A 21,075-nucleotide genomic window follows, 5' to 3' on the forward strand; every position below is an offset into this window, starting at 1 on the left:
GGTTAAAGAGATGCTTGTTTGTAGGAAAATCTACTGCTTTACAGCATAAAGCCTTCATACTATCTGTGAGACTCCATGGCGGTAGTGTCATGGTTTGAACCTCTTTAGTTGCATCGGGGATTGTCATCTATAATGGGACAATGAGTTGTGAATTTTGCTCCCAAATTCTATAAGAAAATGTCAGGACATCTATCCATGAGGTGAAGCTCAAGAGAACGTGGATAATCCAGCAAGAAGGCCACAACACAAAGCGTACAATCGCGTTACAAAAAGAACAGATAAAGAAGAATAAAGTTAAAGTTTTGAAATGGCCAAGTCAAAGGCCTGACCTTAATTCTATAGAAATGTAGAAATGTTGTGGAAGTATCTGAAGGGAGCAGTTTATGGGCAGCATGTTAGTTCTTTCAGCGTTTCTTTGCAGATTTCAGCCTCATGAGTGGGGAAAAATATGCAACAAAAACACATGTGAAAAAGTGCCATAAACTTGCAAATTTTATGCTGTGTTTTTCCTGTCAACAAATGCAGAAATGGTGCAGAAATGTCTGCACCACAGACTAAGGCTATGTGCACACGTTGCGTTTTTTTCGCGGTTTTTCGCTATAAAACCGCGAAAAAAAACGCTCACATTAAGCATCCTATTAATTAGAATGCAATCCGCAAATGTTGTGCACATACTGAGTATTTTTCCGCAGCGGAAACGATTTGCGGTAAATTAAGCGGTAAATTAAGCAGCATGTTCATTAAATTTGCGGAATCGCGGGGATTCCGCACACCTAGGAATGCATTGATCTGCTTACTTCCCGCATTGGGGCTATGCCCACCATGTGGGACGTAAGCAGATCTTGTGCGGTTGGTACCCAGGGTGGAGGAGAGGAGACCCTCCTCCATGGACTGGGCACCATATAATTGTAAAAAAAAATTTAAAAAAATTAACCCCTTCCCGACCCATGACGCCTATGTGGCGTCATGGAATGATCGCATCCCTGCAGATCGGGTGAAAGGGTTAATTCCTATTTTACCCGATCTGCAGGGAGAGGGGGAGTTGTACTTCAGCCTAGGGGGGGTGGCTTTGCCCCCACGTGGCTACGATCGCTCTGATTGGCTGTTGAAAGTGCAACAGCCAATCAGAGCAATTTGCAATATTTCACCTATGAAAATGCAATAGCATCTGCCATGGCTGGAAATCATGTTCTGGCCCCCGATCTCCTCCCCAGTCCTCCGTTCTGTCCGGTACCCCCCTCCGTCCCCCTGTTCGCTCCCCCGTGCTCCTGTCCGCTCCCCCGTGCTCCTGTCCGCTCCCCCCGTCCTCCGATCCCCCCCCCTGTGCTCCGATCCACCCCCCCACCATCCCCTCATACTTACCGATCCTCCCGAAGTCGGTCCGTCTTCTCCCTGGGCGCCGCCATCTTCCAAGATGGCGGGCGCATGCTCAGTGCGCCCAAAGAATCTGCCGGCTGGCAGATTCGTTACAAGTACATTTTGATCGCTGTGGTAGGTTCTACCACAGCGATCAAAATAAAAAAATAATAAATAAACCTCCCCCTTTATCACCCCCATAGGTAGGGACAATAATAAAATAAAGAAAATATTTTTTTTTCTTTTTCCACTAGGGTTAGGGTTAGAACTAGGGTTAGAACTAGGGGTAGGGTTAGGGGTAGGGTTAGGGTTACGGGTAGGGTTAGGGTTAGGGGTAGGGTTATGGCATGTGCACACAGAGCGGATCGGCCGCGGATCCGCAGCGGATCGGCCGCGGATCGGCAGCGGATCGGCCGCGGATCGGCAGCGGATCGGCAGCGGATCGGCAGCGGATCCGCAGCGGATCGGCAGCGGATCCGCAGCGGATCGGCAGCGGATCGGCCGCGGATCGGCCGCGGATCGGCCGCGGATCCGCAGCGGATCGGCCGCGGATCGGCAGCGGATCGGCCGCGGATCGGCCGCGGATCGGCCGCGGATCGGCCGTGGATCCGCAGCGGATCGGCCGCGGATCCGCAGCGGATCGGCAGCGTATCCGCAGCGGATTGGCCGCGGATCTGCAGCGGATTGGCCGCGGATCCGCAGCGGATTGGCAGCGGATTGGCCGCGGATCCGCAGCGGAGTGGCCGCTGCGAATTCGAAGCAGTTTTCCATCAGGTTTACAGTACCATGTACACCTAAGGAAAACCAAATCCGCTGTGCCCATGGTGCGGAAAATTCCGTGCAGAAACGCTGCATTGTATTTTCCGCAGCATGTCAATTCTTTGTGCGGATTCCGCAGCGTTTTACACCTGTTCCTCAATAGGAATCCGCAGGTGAAATCCGCACAAAAAAACACTGGAAATCTGCTGTAAATCCGCAGGCAAAACGCAGTGCCTTTTACCTGCAGATTTTTCAAAAATCGTGCGGAAAAATCTCACACGAATCCGCAACGTGGGCGCATAGCCTTAGGGTTAGGGTTGGAATTAGAGTTAGGGTTGGAATTAGGGCTAGGGTTTGAAATAGGGTTAAGATTAGGCTTGTGGTTAGGGTTACGGATAGGGTTAGGGGTGTGTTGGGGTTACAGCTGTGGTTAGGGTTGGGATTAGGGTTACGGTTGGGATTAGGGTTAGGATTAGGGTTGGAATTAGGGTTACGGTTATGTTGCGGTTAGGGTTGTGGTTAGGGGTGTGTTGGGGTTAGGGTTGTGATTAGGGTTATGGCTACAGTTGGGATTAGGATTAGGGGTGTGTTGGGGTTAGTGTTGAAGTTAGAATTGAGGGGTTTCCACTGTTTAGGCACATCAGGGGTCTCCAAACGCAACATGGCGCCACCATTGATTCCAGCCAATCTTGCGTTCAAAAAGTCAAATGGTGCTCCCGCCCTTCCAAGCCCCGACGTGCGCCCAAACAGTGGTTTACCCCCACATTTGGGGTACCAGCGTACTCAGGACAAACTGGGCAACAACTGTTGGGGTCCAATTTCTCCTGTTACCCTTGCAAAAATAAAAAATTACTTGCTAAAACATAATTTTTGAGGAAAGAACAATTATTTTTTATTTTCACGGCTCTTCGTTATAAACTTCTGTGAAGCACTTGGGGGTTGAAAGTGCTCACCACACATCTAGATAAGTTCCTTCGGGGGTCTAGTTTCCAAAATGGGGTCACTTGTGGGGTGTTTCTACTGTTTAGGCACATCAGGGGCTCTGCAAATGCAATGTGACGCCCGCAGACCATTCCATCAAAGTCTGCATTTCAAATGTCACTACTTCCCTTCCGAGCCCTGACGTGTGCCCAAACAGTGGTTTACCCCCACATATGGGGTATCAGCGTACTCACAACAAACTGGGCAACAAATATTGGGGTCCAAATTCTCCTGTTACCCTTGTGAAAATAAAAAATTGCTTGCTAAAACATCTTTTTTGAGGAAAGAAAAATGATTTTTTATTTTCACGGCTCTGCGTTGTAAACTTCTGTGAAGCACTTGGGGGTTGAACGTGCTCACCACACATCTAGATAAGTTCCTTGGGGGGTCTAGTTTCCAAAATGGGGTCACTTGTGGGGGGTTTCTACTGTTTAGGCATATCAGGGGCTCTGCAAACGTAACATGATGCCCGCAGACCATTCCATCAAAGTCTGCATTCCAAAACGTCACTACTTCCCTTCCGAGCCCCGGCATGTGCCCAAACAGTGGTTTACCCCCACATATGGGGTATCAGCGTACTCAGGAGAAACAGGACAACAACTTTTGGGGTCCAATTTCTCCTGTTACTCTTGCAAAAATAAAAAAATTCTGGGCTAAAAAAATATTTTTGAGGAAAGGAAACACATTTATTATTTTCACGGCTCTGCGTTATAAACTTCTGTGAAGCACTTGGGGGTTCAAAGTGCTCACCACACATCTAGATAAGTTCCCTTGGGGGTCTAGTTTCCAAAATGGAGTCACTTGTGGGGAGTTCCTACTGTTTAGGCACATCAGGGACTCTGCAAACGCAACCTGATGCCCGCAGAGCATTCCATCAAAGTCTGCATTTCAAAACGTCACTACTTCCCTTCCGAACCCCGACGTGTGCCAAAACAGTGGTTTACCCCCACATATGGGGTATCAGCATACTCAGGAGAAACTGGACAACAACTTTTGGGGTCCAATTTCTCCTGTTACCCTTGCAAAAATAAAAAAATTCTGGGCTAAAAAAATATTTTTGAGGAAAGGAAACACATTTTTTATTTTCACGGCTCTGCCGTTATAAACTTCTGTGAAGCACTTGGGGGTTCAAAGTGCTCACTACACATCTAGATAAGTTCCCTTGGGGGTCTAGTTTCCAAAATGGAGTCAATTGTGGGGAGTTCCTACTGTTTAGGCACATCAGGGGCTCTGCAAACGCAACCTGACGCCCGCAGAGCATTCCATCAAAGTTTGCATTTCAAAACGTCACTACTTCCCTTCCGAACCCCGACGTGTGCCAAAACAGTGGTTTACCCCCACATATGGGGTATCAGCGTACTCAGGAGAAACTGGACAACAACTTTTGGGGTCCAATTTCTCCTGTTACCCTTGGGAAAATAAAAAATTGTGGGCTAAAAAAATCATTTTTGAGAAAAGAAAAATTATTTTTTATTTTCATGGCTCTGCGTTATAAACTTCTGTGAAGCACTTAGGGGTTCAAAGTGCTCACCACACATCTAGATTAGTTCCTTGGGAGGTCTAGTTTCCAAAATGGGGTCACTTGTGCGGGAGCTCCAATGTTTAGGCACACAGGGGCTCTCCAAACGCGACATGGTGTCCGCTAATGATTGGAGCTAATTTTCCATTCAAAAAGCCAAATGGCGTGCCTTCCCTTCCGAGCCCTGCCGTGCGCCCAAACAGTGGTTTACCCCCACATATGGGGTATCATCGTACTCAGGACAAACTGGACAACAACATTTGGGGTCCAATTTCTCCTATTACCCTTGGGAAAATAAAAAATTCTGGGCTAAAAATCATTTTTGAGGAAAGAAAAAGCCAAATGGCGTGCCTTCCCTTCCGAGCCTTGCCGTGCACCCAAACAGTGGTTTACCCCCACATATGAGGTATCGGCATACTCAGGAGAAATTGCCCAACAAATTTTAGGATCCATTTTATCCTGTTGCCCATGTGAAAATGAAAGAATTGAGGCTAAAAGAAATTTTGTGTGAAAAAAAAGTACTTTTTCATTTTTGCGGATCAATTTGTGAAGCCCCTGGGGGTTTAAAGTGCTCACTATGCCTCTAGATGAGTTCCTTGGGGGGTCTAGTTTCCAAAATGGGGTCACTTGTGGAGGAGCTCCAATGTTTAGGCACACAGGGGCTTTCCAAACGCGACATGGTGTCCGCTAACGATGGAGATAATTTTTCATTCAAAAAGTCAAATGGCGCTCCTTCCCTTCTGAGCCTTACCATGTGCCCAAACAGTGGTTTACCCCCACATGTGAGGTATTGGTGTACTCAGGAGAAATTGCCCAACAAAATTTAGGATCCATTTTATCCTGTTGCCCATGTGAAAATGAAAAAATTGAGGCTAAAATAATTTTTTTGTGAAAAAAAGGTACTTTTTCATTTTTACGGATCAATTTGTGAAGCACCTGGGGGTTTAAAGTGCTCACTATGCTTCTAGATAAGTTCCTTGGGGGGTCTAGTTTCCAAAATGTGGTCACTTGTGGGGGAGCTCCAATGTTTAGGCACACGGGGGCTCTCCAAATGCGACATGGTGTCCGCTAAAGATTGGAGCCAATTTTTCATTCAAAAAGTCAAATGGCGCTCCTTCCCTTCCGAGCCCTGCCGTGCGCCCAAACAGTGGTTTACCCCCACATATGAGGTATCAGCGTACTCAGGACAAATTGGACAACAAGGTTCGTGGTCCAGTTTCTCCTTTTACCCTTGGGAAAATAAAAAATTGTTGCTAAAAGATCATTTTTGTGACTAAAAAGTTAAATGTTCATTTTTTACTTCCATGTTGCTTCTGCTGCTGTGAAACACCTGAAGGGTTAATAAACTTCTTGAATGTGGTTTTGAGCACCTTGAGGGGTGCAGTTTTTAGAATGGTGTCACTTTTGGGTATTTTCAGCCATATAGAACCCTCAAACTGACTTCAAATGTGAGGTGGTCCCTAAAAAAAATGGTTTTGTAAATTTTGTTGTAAAAATGAGAAATCACTGGTCAAATTTTAACCCTTATAACTTCCTAGCAAAAAAAAAATTAGTTTCCAAAATTGTGCTGATGTAAAGTAGACATGTGGGAAATGTTATTTATTAACTATTTTGTGTCACATAACTCTCTGGTTTAACAGAATAAAAATTCAAAATGTGAAAATTGCGAAATTTTCAAAATTTTTGCCAAATTTCCGTTTTTTTCACAAATAAACTCAGAAATTATCGACCTAAATTTACCACTAACATGAAGCCCAATATGTCACGAAAAAACAATCTCAGAATCGCTAGGATCCGTTGAAGCGTTCCTGAGTTATTACCTCATAAAGGGACACTGGTCAGAATTGCAAAAAACGGCAAGGTCATGAAGGGGTTAAAATAAAAAAATTGTGATATACTCACCCTCTGATGGCCCCGAAGTCTTCCCGCCTCTCAGCACTGCACACGGCCGCTTCCGTTCCTATAGATGGTGTGTGTGAAGGACCTGAGATGATGTCGCGGTCACATGACCGCTATGACGTCGCGGTCACGCGACCGCGACGTCATCGAAGGTCCTGCACACACACCATCTATAGGAACGGAAGCCGCTGAGGAGATCGGCTGTTTGCGGAAGGTGAGTATAACCAGTTTTTTAATTTTTTTAATTATTTTTAACATTCTATCTTTTACTATTGATGCGGCATAGGCTGCATCAATAGTAAAAAGTTGGTCACACTTGTCAAACACTATGTTTGACAAGTGTGACCAACCTCTTCAACCAAAGAAAACCAACAGCACACAGCTGAAGGCTGCACGCTCCAAAGTCCAGGGATCCAATGGGACCAATACTCACAATAGAAAAAGAAGGAGCAGCAACCATTCCAGGTGAAAAAATGTCCAAAGTCTTTATTCCGCCGTAGTAAAATTACAACGTTTCGGCCATAATGGCCTTTATCAAGTATAAAATTAATCACATGTGGCCATCTTAAATAGTGTGGAGCCTATACAGCCACCAATCACCACTAAGAGGCGGCCTTTATTAAACATGTTAAAAGACAATATAATATACGTCTGCACCAAAGCTCAAATAGAGTACACATTAAATCACATTTAATTACATGCACATCATATAAAAACTATATCTGAAATACATAAGGGAAACATGTTATCAACGTAAACACATCACTGCCCCAATCCTAACACAGCTCCTCCGTTGTTATGGTGATAATGCCACCAATCCCTGGCCGTGGATACAATAAACAAACCCCCCTAGCCAATCCTAAGTTATCTCAAAAAGAAGCGCTAAAACTCTCGCTATCCAATCATCACATACCTATATGATGATGTCCATAAGGCAGCTTACGCCAGCGCCTGCGCACACACACACATCCGGCAGAAGATCACATGACCACCGGAGTGCGTCGAGCGCATGCGCCGATCGTCGCCTGCCTAAGCGTCATCACTGGGAGCGCCCAGCCGGGTGGACACGTGATCCACCAGGGGGCGGAGAACCGCTCACTCAGGGAACACACGTGACACACCGGATCTGCGCCCACAGGGAGACGCGGACCTAGCCATTACCATGGCAACAATCTACATCATATACTGCAGAGTACATCGTGATTTGGCACGCAAGGATCAAAAGGAAGGGGGCTACAATTACACACGGATTGTGCACAGTTGAAAGGGGGCTATAAATACAATCAGAACAAAAGAGGGAGGGGAAAAGAAAAACGAGGAAAATCCTCCATATCCTCCACATGTCCCTTGTATGTCAAATCCCCGATGCACTGTAGAAAACACAAAAACAAAAATCAAAAGGAAAACTTAAAATATATACAGCAGCACATAATTAAAACCTACACGCATGAGAACACACTATACGGGAGAAGAGGACTTAAGACATACATATTTGAAGGTTATAATCAACATTTAACCCTCTGGGTTGTAGGGTCTCCAACACCGAGATCCACCTTAGCTCTTTCTGTTTTAATTTCCGTGTCCTATCACCCCCTCTCCGCAAAAACGGGACCCCATCAATAACTCTAAAGCGCAATTGATTAATCGAATATGTCTGCAGTCACTGAAATGCTTTGGAATAGGTAATTCCAATAGTTTTGTTCTTATAGTGCTTTTGTGCTTACTTATCCGGGCTCGATTTTCCATAGTAGTCTCGCCGACGTACATAAGTCCGCACGGACATACTATTAAATAGATGACAAATTTCGAAGAGCACGTGTAGCGTTCATTGATCATAAACCTCTTCCCCGTCCGAGGGTGGTTGAAGCTATCGCCTTTTAACATGTTGCCACAGCAAGCACAATTAAGACAGGGAAAGTTGCCCATCCGAGGTGGACTCAATGTCCTTTGGACGGCAACTTTACCTGTGCCAATATCGGACCTAACCAATTTGTCTCTTAAATTACGTCCCCGTCTATAGGATAGAATAGGTTGTGCATGAAAATCCTGAATCTGGGGCATACCTTTATTCAGTATCCCCCAGTGCCTATTCAAAATATTGGCAATGCCATTGCTAGCAGGACAATATGTAGACACAAAAGGTATACGTTTTTGTTTGACTTTTCTGTGAGTTCGTAAATCTCCATTGGATAGTTGTAGTATTTTATCCCTATGACCAATCACTTTAGATTTCGGATAGCCTCTATATAGAAATTTTTTACACATTTCCTCCAATCTTATCTCACAGGTTTCATTGTTTATACTTGATAAAGGCCATTATGGCCGAAACGTTGTAATTTTACTATGGCGGAATAAAGACTTTGGAAATTTTTTCACCTGGAATGGTTGCTGCTCCTTCTTTTTCTAAAGTGTGACCAACCTGTCAATCAGTTTTCCAAGCAATGCTACAGATCGCTTGGAAAACGCTAGCATTCTGCAAGCTAATTATGCTTGCAAAACGCTAGTTTTCTGCGGGAATATGCATTCCAATTCCGCATGCGATATACCCGCGGCAGGAGGCGCAGAATTGCCGCGGAAATTTCCGCTGCAATTCTGCAACGTGTGCACTTAGGGCATGTGCACACTTTTAGGCTAAGTGTCAGTTAAGCAATATATTGGGAAGTAAATATCCTTGACTTTTAGGGGAGGAAAAAAAAGAATTTGTTATTGTTTTAACAGTGCCATAATGTTTTCCTAATAAGTGTTGTGCTCTATTACAGTGAAATAACAGATTTATAATTCTCCTGTACTTTCATTATAATTTTTTTTTCTTTTAAGGTACATGATGCTAATTGATGGTAAAAATGAAGTACATATGGTTGACCGTGACAACTCCGTATTTCACGTTTCTAAACTTGAATTTCCATTTCGGAAAGATCTCAGAGTCCACTTGACCAATACTCTTCTGGATGGGGTAAGACCTTTAGTAAATAAAAAAACAAAACCATAGCTTAAACAATTTCTCTGTTTTTTCAACTCACGAAAGTTTTTCTCCTAAAACGTGTTCATAAATGATTTCCTGCCTCTTGTTTAATCATCTTTTTATGTTAAAACTGTGTTCTTAATCCATATGCAATGACCTCACAGTGGAGTTGGTTGTAAATTTTATGTTTACAAATTTCTTTTAGTATATTTATTAAAGCGCCACTCCAAGTTCCCTGACCTTAGTATGATACTTATCATCCTCTGTCTTCAGCTGTTTCTGGCGCCGCTGCGGTCCCACGCCACCATCTTGTGACTACAACTTCTGGCTGACCAGATGTCCAGAGGTTACAGTCACAAGCTCTGTGTAAATCTATGAGATCCTCGTTCTGGCCTCGTTTTGGCTCTCATAGACTTGCACTGAGTTGTGTTTTTCGTTTCGCTCAGCATACACTGGAGCGATTTGGTAGGTCACAAACTACAGAAGACTATTGGAGCAGCGCCGAAAACAGTTTAAGGTCGCAGTCACACTACCGTAGAATACGGTCGAGTACTATGTGAGAAAACATCGCATGGCACTCGGACCAGTGTTATATGGGGCAGCTCACAACATAGATTTTTTTTTCTCAGGTGTTTTCGACGTGTGTGCAAAATCGCAGCATGCTACAATTGTACGAGTATATCATTCAAAATTTAAAATGTTCTCACAAAACACAAGCCATGGCCATTTTGACCATAAAATAAAAAAGATATGGCACTGGGAAGAAGGGTATTGAGGGGTTAAGCAAAGTATATATCCGGCCTATCTCACACATTCATTATTCATGGTCTAAGTATGGACTGCAGAGTCCTGATCACTATGGGCTCGTGTAGACATAGTGGTCTGTACTCACTCTGTGAACATTGGACGTGTGAATCCGCCCTAAGAGTTGTTGAGATATGTTTACTGTACTTTTCGCATTATAAGACACACATGACCGTAATATGCACCTAGGTGTAGACAACAAAAAATAAGAACAAAAATTATTCATGGTAATTAAAACTACCCTAGGGATGTAAAGTAATGGAAGCGTTAATGTCACTAACATTTTTAGTTTATGGTAGTGCCTCTGGAGTAGAAGAGAAGGGGGGTAATGTTTTACTGTAATGGTAATATAAGAGTAAGGACTCATTCCTGTACACTAATGTGTAGGGGGGGGGGAACTAAAAATATATGGGCATAATAAACTCTCAAACAGTTACATAGCAAAGCCCTAATACAGTCTTGCCTTTTATTTTGGTTGTCTTGTGTCAAAGTTCATAAAGGGCACAATTACTTTTATTGTGGAGTCAGCTATGTCCATGATGTTACTTGTGTAATATCTTCCATTTATGCCCTACACACGCCAAAGGCTGTGTGCACACGTTGCAGATTTTTTGCGTTTTTTCGCTATAAAAACGCGAAAAAAACCCACATACATTATGCATCCCATCATTTAGAATGCATTCCTCAATTTTTGTGCACATGATGCGTTTTTTTTTCGCGGAAAAAAACGCATCGCGGTAAAAAATGCAGCATGTTCATTAATTTTGCGGATTTCCCACTATATTGTTGCATTAGGAACCTCCGGAAAAATCCGCAAAAAAACGCACCAAAAATGCGATAAAAACGCATGCGGATTTCTTGCAGAAAATGTCCTGTTTTGCCCAGGAAAATTCTGCAAGAAATCCTGAACGTGTGCACATAGCCTTACACACAACTTAGCCAGCTGTATGCATTACTAAAGCTCCAGCTTCCACACTGTAAGGGATAGCTAGAGTAGATTTTCTATTAAGCAGTGCTACAGTACTTGGAGTTTCTGTGCCCTTCATGACCACACATAAATCTAGCCAAACAAGGATGGCATCATATGTGTATATGGTATAGTACACAGGTAGCTCCGCTAAGTGCCAATCAACCCCGAAGGTACATGTGTGATAATTAGATTTTTCTGCAGCCTGTGCACCAAAGATTCTTTCTTTCCATTTGACCTTTGTTTGGCATAAGCCTTCGGTAACCTGCTAGCATACCGGTCTAGCCCAATCTGACTTGCTCACTGATCACACAGATCGGTGCCGGCAGGGAGACGGCAAACCATGCAACCACTTAGGTATCTAAGTGATAGAACAGCACTTTTATGAATGTTTTGCCCTACAATTTAAAGGGTTTGTCTGGTCTAAAATGACAAGTCTGACTCGTGAATATCCCTGCGCACGCACTGCATGCTGTTTTTCGCTGATGTCAGCGCAGGGAATGGCGGTCGTGTGACTACAAGTATGCAAAATGCATATTCCCTGCCAGAACCCAGCGTACTCTGGGAGGAGTCACAAGTCTGCAGTCACATAGAGTGACTGCAGACTTACTATTTTAGTCCATAAATTCCCTTTAAGGAAGCAGTTAGGGCGAGTCCTGCCACTGCTGAACATTCCTGGCTGAGGTCTCTGATGCATATAGTTTTTGGCAAGATAATCTTATAGTCATAAAAATACGGTAATCGCCCATTCCTTGCTTTTTGTCATTTTTGGGGTGCTTAGGGGCAGTTTTGGGCTTTAATTCTTTGAGAAATTATCTTTATTTTCAATAAGTGTTTAGTGCTTTGCATTCATCAATAGAAGTTGCACCATGCCATTTCTGCTCTTTATGTGGACTGACTGCAAATGATGTAACAAGGTCTCCTACTTTGTAGAAAGTCATGGTAGATGGTATGCTCTGCATCTGTCCTGAAGATATCGGAAACCTTTTTATCTAGGTACCCTTCTCAGATTACCGAGGTTTGTGGTAGTTGTGGTTGGCCAAGTTTCTTTTTCTCTTATAAGTCCTCTTGTTATGAATTACAGTATTTTTTTTTCATCCATCGCTTTTGAAAGCTAGTTTTCCCTCTATGGAATATTTTAAGGACTTCCTTTCTTACGGTCTATAATTTTCTGCAGTTTGAATTAAACTAACTGAAGTTGTGGGTTATTGAATTTGTTTGCCAGACATTTTTTGTTGTTTTCCCTTTGAAAACCTCTTGCAATAACTATAATATCAGCCTCTGATTTACTGAACATTCTTACAGGTTCATCTATTGGGAATATGACACGCTATAACTCAAGGCAGTAGATCTTAATGAGGCATTGCAAGAAGGAAGATGGTTTCTTTTATCATCAGATTGTCAATCTCGACTTTGAAGTTTGTCTTGCTATAGTATGCTCTCTTCCGTTGTATGCACTTATATGGGATCACTGCACTTGGCTACTAAGCTATACCCTTCTTACATACTTTAATGTTCTACCACTATTCAAGGACTCATTAGTTTTTTGTTGTGATAGGGTCTTGGTTAAATCATTGACATCTTTATTTAATTTACATATTAGTCATTTAATTCCATGTATAGAGATACGATAGGTGATAGCTTCTACATAAGTGGTTAGACCCCCACTGATCACCAGAATGTGTGTCATCCCCCCCCCACCCATTTTAATGGAGATTTGGTCAAGTATAAATATTGCCACTTCATTCCTTTATAGGACCTACGGAAGTAATGAAAAGAGGGATGGATTAACCATCCAGTAATGGTCATCTTGCTTCATTATGGCATCACAAATGCAGATACACAAACACATTACGAGCCCTGGTGTAGATCTTGGTCTTAGATCATTTGCCGTTCTCCAACCATTCCATAGAGAATGAATGGAGTAGCTGTCGAGCATGCACACTGGTGCTCCATTCAGATTAACAAAAGTTCTCAGTTCTGTCAATTGGTGGAGATCTCTGTTATCAGAACTCCATCTAGGATAGGTAACTTCTTGTATCTGCAATACCACTTTAGTTTTCAATGTCACGAGCTATATTCAAAAAAATACCGAAGTTTTAATGCTGACTGCCTTTATGATAGCCTGATACTTCAAGTTCTGTAAAGATTACCTCTGTTAATAGCCTCACAGAGCACGAGTACATTCTTAAATAGATGTCCGTTATAGAGATTTTCCACTTTCAGGAAAGTGACCCCAAAGTGAGCTAAATACATGAAATAACAAGCTCAGAAGGTACTCTCTCTCTCTCTGCTCCTCACAGCTGCTCTGGTCTCGATGTTCTGACTACAGCGTTGACTTCACGGCCCCAGTGTAAATTACCATTCTAGCCAGTCACTGGCTTCAGTGCTCATTCACACTGGTTGAAGGCACACAACACTGAGCTCAGTGACTGGCTAGAGCAATGACACATCACATCAACGGCTCACATCACCGCTGTAGTCAGTCACTGAGCTCAGTGTCAAAGGCCGTCAACCTACAGTCATGGCCAAAAGTATTCACACCCCTGCAATTCTGTCAGATAATACTCAGTTTCTTCCTGAAAAGGATTGCAAACACAAATTCTCTGGTATTATTATCTTCATTTAATTTGTCTTAAATGAAAAAAACACAAAAAGAATTGCTTTAAAGCCAAATTGGATATAATTCCACACCAAACATAAAAAAGGGGGTGGACAAAAGTATTGGCACTGTTCGAAAAATCATGTGATGCTTATCTAATTTGTATAATTAACAGCACCTGTAACTTACATGTGGCACCTAACAGGTGTTGGCAATAACTAAATCACACTTGCAGCCAGTTAACATGGATTAAAGTTGACTCAACCTCTGTCCTGTGTCCTTGTGTGTACCACATTGAGCATGGAGAAAAGAAAGAAGACCAAAGAACTGTCTGAGGACTTCAGAAACTAAATTGTGAGGAAGCATGAGCAATCTCAAGGCTACAAGTCCATCTCCAAAGACCTGAATGTTCCTGTGTCTACCGTGCGCAGTGTCATCAAGAAGTTTAAAGCCCATGGCACTGTGGCTAACCTCCCTAGATGTGGACGGAAAAGAAAAATTGACAAGAGATTTCAACGCAAGATTGTGCGGATGTTGGATAAAGAACCTCGACTAACATCCAGACAAGTTCAAGCTGCCCTGCAGTCCGAGGGTACAACAGTGTCAACCCTTACTATCCGTCGGCGTCTGAATGAAAAGGGACTGTATGGTAGGAGACCCAGGAAGACCCCACTTCTTACCCCGAGACATAAAAAAGCCAGGCTGGAGTTTGCCAAAACTTACCTGAAAAAGCCTAAAACGTTTTGGAAGAATGTTCTCTGGTCAGATGAGACAAAAGTAGAGCTTTTTGGGCAAAGGCATAAACATAGAGTTTACAGGAGAAAAAAAAGAGGCATTCAAAGAAAAGAACACGGTCCCTAAAGTCAAACATGGTGGAGGTTTGCTGCCTCTGGCACTGGACTGCTTGACCGTGTGCATGGCATTATGAAGTCTGAAGACTATCAACAAATTTTGCAGCATAATGTAGGGCCCAGTGTGAGAAAGCTGGGTCTCCCTCAGAGGTCATGGGTCTTCCAGGAGGACAATGACCCAAAACACACTTCAAAAGCACTAGAAAATGGTTTGAGAGAAAGCACTGGAGACTTCTAAGGTGGCCAGCAGTGAGTCCAGACCTGAATCCCACAGAACACCTGTGGAGAGATCTAAAAATGGCAGTTTGGAGAAGGCACCCTTAAAATATCAGGGACCTGGAGCAGTTTGCCAAAGAAGAATGGTCTAAAATTCCAGCAGAGCATTGTAAGAAACTCATTGATGGTTACCGGAAGCGGTTGGTCGCAGTTATTTTGGCTAAAGGTTGTGCAACCAAGTATTAGGCTGAGGGTGCCAATACTTTTGTCTGGCCCATTTTTGGAGTTTTGTGTGAAATGATCAATGTTTTGCTTTTTGCTTCATTCTCTTTTGTGTTTTTTCATTTAAGACAAATTAAATGAAGATAATAATACCAAAGAATTTGTGTTTGCAATCATTTTCAGGAAGAAACTGAGCATTATCTGACAGAATTACAGGGGTGTGAATACTTTTGGCCATGACTGTAATTGTACAACATTTAGCTCATTGACTGGCTAGAACAATGACACATGCTGTTGACGTGATGTCCCTGCTGTAGTCAAAACATCTGGACCAGCACAGCTGTGAGGAGCTGAGGTTGGACCCATGGAGGCTGATGCTGCAAGCAGAATAATTTTTGACTCTGCAGCTCAGAGAAGCACAGGACCACTGAAGCTGGCCAAATTGAGAGAAATCGGCAAGCTTCAGTGGTCTGGCCAGCTTAAATCTCCTCACCTGTGTGTTTTTTTTACATCACCCCTGGAGTGGTGTTTAATTTCCAAATTCCCTTCCACCTGTCTGATACTCACCTTTCGGCATTTTTGTCGCTGCTACTGTCCGTCTCTTGCAGTTTGTGACCTTCTGGCTGCTCCATTGTTTCATGGAGTGAGACAGAGGTCACTAATCTATGTAAGTCTATGAGAGCATCGTTCTAGCTAATCGTAGACTTGCATTGAGAGCTTGGGACGTAGCTTCTGACTTCTGACCAGTCAGAAGCTGCACTCACGTAATGGTGCCACGGGACTCGACCGGCCCTGAAAAACAGTGAACACGCCGAAGGGTGAATAGAAGACTGGGGGCTTATGTTTAAAGCACCAATCCAGTGGCGATAAAAAAACAACACTCTGGAGGGTGTTTTAAGAGCAGTGATTACAAGCTCATTAGGAAAGAACTTTTGTAAGTACTGCGGTCCTTGTTTAGGAGACCAGCCACCGCTAATAACTGCTGCGGTGGTTGGTAGTTTAGGCAACGATTAGAAAAGAATAAAGTTAAAAATCTCTGTATTCTTGAATGGAAGGATTTTTATTAACAAAGTACAAATGTAATCATTTAATAGATTGCGAATAACCCTTATAAGGCTCTGTTCACATCACATTTAGAGCCAGTATTTAATAAAGATCAATTAAGGTTCATATGACAATGAGCTTGTTGTCACTTCTTGCTTCCACCAAGGCTTACAGTGAGATCTGATGCCATTGGTATCTAGCGGTGCCTAGGAGTGCGCTTCTAAGGTACTAATGACCTTAGTAGCTCCATGTTTATGATATCTAACTTTGGGGTAGGCATATTCTGACTTACCGGTCTTACAGTGTAGTTTTTGTCACTTTTGAAACTCAAACAATTAAACCAACCTGATTCAGCAAAAATGTGAGCTAAAAACGATACCCTTTGGATTTATGGTAAGAGTAAAAAAATATCAGGATTTTTCTTGAATGATAACTTAAAGCCTGTGTTATAATGTCTTATTTCTTTTCTCTTTTAAAGGAAATGATTATTGACAAAGTGAAAGGACAAGCTGTGCCACGATATTTGATATATGACATCATCAAATTTAGTGTAAGTATTGCTATTTTTCTTTCCTTCTCGTATGATTTGTATAGGATGACAGGTATATTTTAGTTATTACATGGACTTTTCTTCCTTGTGATTTATACTTCTGCTCTACTGGGGAAAGCAGGTTCTGTTGAATTTATGCTTCATTGCATGGGCTTTGTCATACTGAGGCAGTGCCAGAATCCTAACTAAGTGCTGTCAAAAAGTCCACACCGTAAGTCACAGCAATCCCTTTACAAGCACTGAATGATGAAAGGTTATGTCAAAATGATTCTTGTTTCATCCCTCCCTTATCTAGAAAAGTTCTTATGGTTTATACTTTGTAGTCATATGCTAAGGTATGGTTCTTCTCTTTACCATCTTGAGACAAATGGCAATCTTCACAAGAAAGAATTAGGAATTTCTATAGTTAACCATCAACTGGTAAATAGGAAGCAATTCAGTGGCATATGTTGGAATGTGACTTATAGGTGGCATTCTTATTTGATAGCTTTACTTCATCTTTAAGTTTGTTTGTTCCTGTGAATTACTGATTCAGTTGATTAATGGCACATTACAGTGGTGTAGTGTTATGTGGGAAATAATATAGCTCTTACTTAATGTTAACCTTTCAGATCTGCTCTTGCCATCATTGGAGTTTGACATCCTTTTTTTTTAAGAAAAAGTGTTAAGCCATTGTAATGCAATCATATGGTATTATGTCTCACTATTATTTCTACAGTGGGGAAAATAAGTGTTTGATACACTGCTGATTTTGCATGTTTTCCCAACTATGAAGAATCGAAGGGTCTTTAATTTTTATTGTAGAGACAAAATCTTTTAAAAAAAAAAAAAAGGACAGAAAATTACATTGTATGATTTTTGCATAATTAATTTGCATTTTATTGTATTTGATACAATGGAAAAACGGAACTTAATATTTGGTACAGAAACTTTTGTTAGCAATTACAGAGGTCAGACTTTTCCTGTAGTTCTTGACCAAGTTTGTACACGCTGCAGTAGGGATTTTGGCCCCCTCATCCATACAGATCTTCTCTAGATCTTTCAGGTTTCGGGGCTGTCGCTCGGCAATACTGAGTTTCAGCTCTGCCCGAAGATTTTCTATTGGGTTCAAGTCTGGACTGGCTAAGCCACTCCAGGACCTTGAAATGCTTCTTATGGAGCCACTTCTTAGTTACCCTAGCCGTGTGTTTCGGGTCATTGTCGTACTGGAAGAACCTGCCTTGAAACATCGGAAGGAGGTTGTTGGCCACAATCTAGCGATACATGACTCCACTCATCCTCCCTTCAATATGGTGCAGTCCTTTCCCCTTTGCAGAAAAGTATCCCTAAAAGTATATTTCTCCCACCATTCTTGACGGTTGGGATGGTGTTCTTGGAGTTGTACTCATCCTTCTTCCAAACACGAATGATGTTGATGACAAAAAGTTTGATTTTGGTCTCATCTGAGCACATGACCTTCTCCCATGCCTCTTCTTCATCATCCAGATATATGATCATTGGCGAAATTAAAACAGTCCTGAACATGTGCTGGCATGAGCAGGGGACCTTGTGTGCCCTGCAGGATTTTAATCTTTGATGGTGTAGTGTGTTACGGATGGTAATGTTTGAGACTGTGGTCCCAGCAGCTCTCTTCAGGTCATTGACCAGGTCCTCCTATGTAATTATGGGCTGATTACTGACCTTTCTCAGAATCATCCACAAGGTGAGATCTTGCATGGAGCCCCGGACCGAAGAAGATTTACAGTCATGCTGTGTTTCCTCCATTTTCTAATAATTGCACCAACAGTTGTTGCCTTCTCACCAAGCTGCTTGCCTATTGTCCTGTAGCCCATCCCAGCCTTGTGCAGGTCTACAATTTTGTCCCTGGTGTCCAGCTCTTTGTTATTGGCCATGGTGGAGAGGTTGGAGTGTGACTAAGTGTGTGGACAGGTGTCTTTTATACAGGTAACGAGTTGAAACAGGTGCAGTTAATACAGGTAACGAGTGCAGAGTAGGAGGGCTTCTTAAAGAGAAACTAACAGGTCTGTGAGAGCCAGAATTCTTTCTGGTTGGTTGGTAAACAAATACTAATTTAATGCTATAAAATGCCTTTGAATTATTTAAAAATCATATAACGTGATTTTCTGTGTTATATTTTTAGATTTTGTCCCTTACAGACAAATTATAGACCTTTCCATTCTTTGTAGTCGGGAAAACATGCAAAATCGGCAGTGTATCCAATACTTATTTTTCCCCACTTTACATGCTTTAACACTCTTATCTGTAGGTACCATTGACATAGCATGGCCTTAAGCCTCATTAAGCCACCTAGCCTCCATATTCTGATTTATGGTGTTCGCCCTGTACTGTCTCTAATGATACACATCACAAAGCTTTTGTGAAGGAGATAAATGATGAGAAGTTGTGATTTTCTGCTTCATTTGTTAAAGGTAAACTCACCAGTTTTTGCTACCTAATGTGATCTTATTTAGGGGGAGAAACTTTGATTTTAGCTGTATCACTAACTGGTGGTGTTGTTTCAACAAAAATCATTGTTTTATCAGTGGGAGATTAGTCCTCCTGCTCTGTAACTTTATACCTACCACCGAGTGTGTGCTTTCTGCCTATGCACAGTGTGTACGGAAAGCTTCCAATTAGCGATGTTAGTGGGGTTGTAGAGAGCTCAGCATACAGAGAACTGGTAGATCTTTAGCATGGGAAACTGTGATTTTATCAAAACGTGAGCAAGCAGCCCAATGAGTGTTACATCGCTGATATCAGGTCCCCTGCCCCTACATTATTCTGCTCTCAGAATACATAGCTAAAACCTGGTCACAGACTCTCTTTATAAAAGGATTGTGTGAAAATTGTTCTGTGATTCAAGTAGAGTTAGGCTATGTGCACACGTTGCAGATTTTGCTGCGGATCCGCAGCAGCTTTCCATGCGTTTACAGTACAATGTAAACCTATGGAAACCGCAATCCGCAGTGCCCATGCTGCGGAAAAAAACGCACGGAAACGCTGCGGGTTACATTCCGCAGCATGTCAATTCTTTGTGTGGATTCCGCTGCGGTTTGCACCTGCTCCACAATAGGAATCCGCAGGTGGAATCTGCACAAAATCCGCAGTAAATCCGCAGGTAAAACGCAGTGCCTTTTACTTGCAGATTTCTAAAATCCGCTGCGGAAAAATCTGCAGAGCTCCATTCTATGTGTGCACATACCCTTAATATTTTATGGTCCTCAAATGCAAAACATGGAATTTCATTGATGGACAATTCAGTGGCACACACCATAATCTGATGCCATGTTAGTGATATTGGACAAAGCTACTAAATAACCGGGCATCGTTTCTTATAGGATATAGGAGAGGAATTATTATTAGTAGGCAGAAAATGCTGCTGCAACTGTTGTACGCTGCAGAGTAGTAGCGGGATGCCACGACATAAACTACTCCTTTAGGCTACGTTCACATTTGCGTTGTTGGGTGCATGCGTCATGCTTCCCTATCTTTAACATGGGGGGCGCATGGACATGCGCCGGTATGCGTTGTACTGCGTTTTACGACGCATGCGTCATATAGACGCACAAGACAGGGCGCAGGGGACGCTACTTGTAGCGTTTTCCCTGCGCCGAAAGTCCCGATCTGTAGGATCTTATGACAACGCATGCGTCGCAAAACGCTGTGTTGTGTACATGCGTTGTTGGTTGCGTCGCGTCGCCGACGCTGCGCCCAACAACGCAAATGTGAACATAGCCTTACTGCGATGCAGTCCACACAGCTGGTGCGCCAATCATTGGTTTACAGTTTGCTACATCGTTAGCGGATTTTAGAAAAGTCTGCAGTACCACGAGACTTCTCAGGCAGCTGAAGCCTTGTTGCTACCTTTTGGGGGTCTCCTGTATGGAAATGCTGGCCTCATTTAGGGTACTGATCTAAATCCTGGTGGCAGTGCTGGAACAAGAGCTTATCAGGAATGAACAGTGAAAGACTCTTGGAAGACGTCTCCGTAAGGATAAAATCCAGAGCGACAGCTTCTGTTCCCTTGACAAAAGCAGTTCTTCCCAATAACCAGTGCTGACATGGAGCACAATGTTAGACTTCTGCCTGTTGTCTGTCATTGTGCTGCGGCAGCACTGATGGAACGTAATGAATTGCATTTGCACTTACAAGCGCGCCTATTCTCCAGCCCGGAAATCATGCCGCTACTAGAGAAAAGGCCGTATTTATATAGATGTTCCGAGAAATCCATTTTGTCTTGCTTTTGAAATGTGTTTTATTAGCGTTCTTTGACTGGGTAGCTATACTGGGATTTCTTACTCTATGAAACGGAGCCTCTGCACTTACCTGGAAAGCGTTTATAT

General features: G+C 42.8%; 1 protein-coding gene across 2 annotated transcripts in view; it reads left to right on the top strand.

Annotated features, from left to right (window-relative positions):
• RNGTT (RNA guanylyltransferase and 5'-phosphatase) overlaps positions 1-21,075 on the top strand; it is a 587,560-nt gene that overhangs the window by 229,551 nt on the left and 336,934 nt on the right. For both annotated transcript variants that reach the window (XM_077289743.1, XM_077289744.1), the window contains exons 9-10: positions 9,332-9,467; positions 16,661-16,732. In XM_077289743.1, the coding sequence (XP_077145858.1) occupies positions 9,332-9,467; positions 16,661-16,732 (208 nt within the window). The remainder of the gene's footprint in view (positions 1-9,331; positions 9,468-16,660; positions 16,733-21,075) is intronic.

The sequence above is a fragment of the Ranitomeya variabilis genome, chromosome 2 (assembly GCF_051348905.1).
Source record: "Ranitomeya variabilis isolate aRanVar5 chromosome 2, aRanVar5.hap1, whole genome shotgun sequence".
Classification (NCBI taxonomy): Eukaryota; Metazoa; Chordata; class Amphibia; order Anura; family Dendrobatidae; genus Ranitomeya; species Ranitomeya variabilis.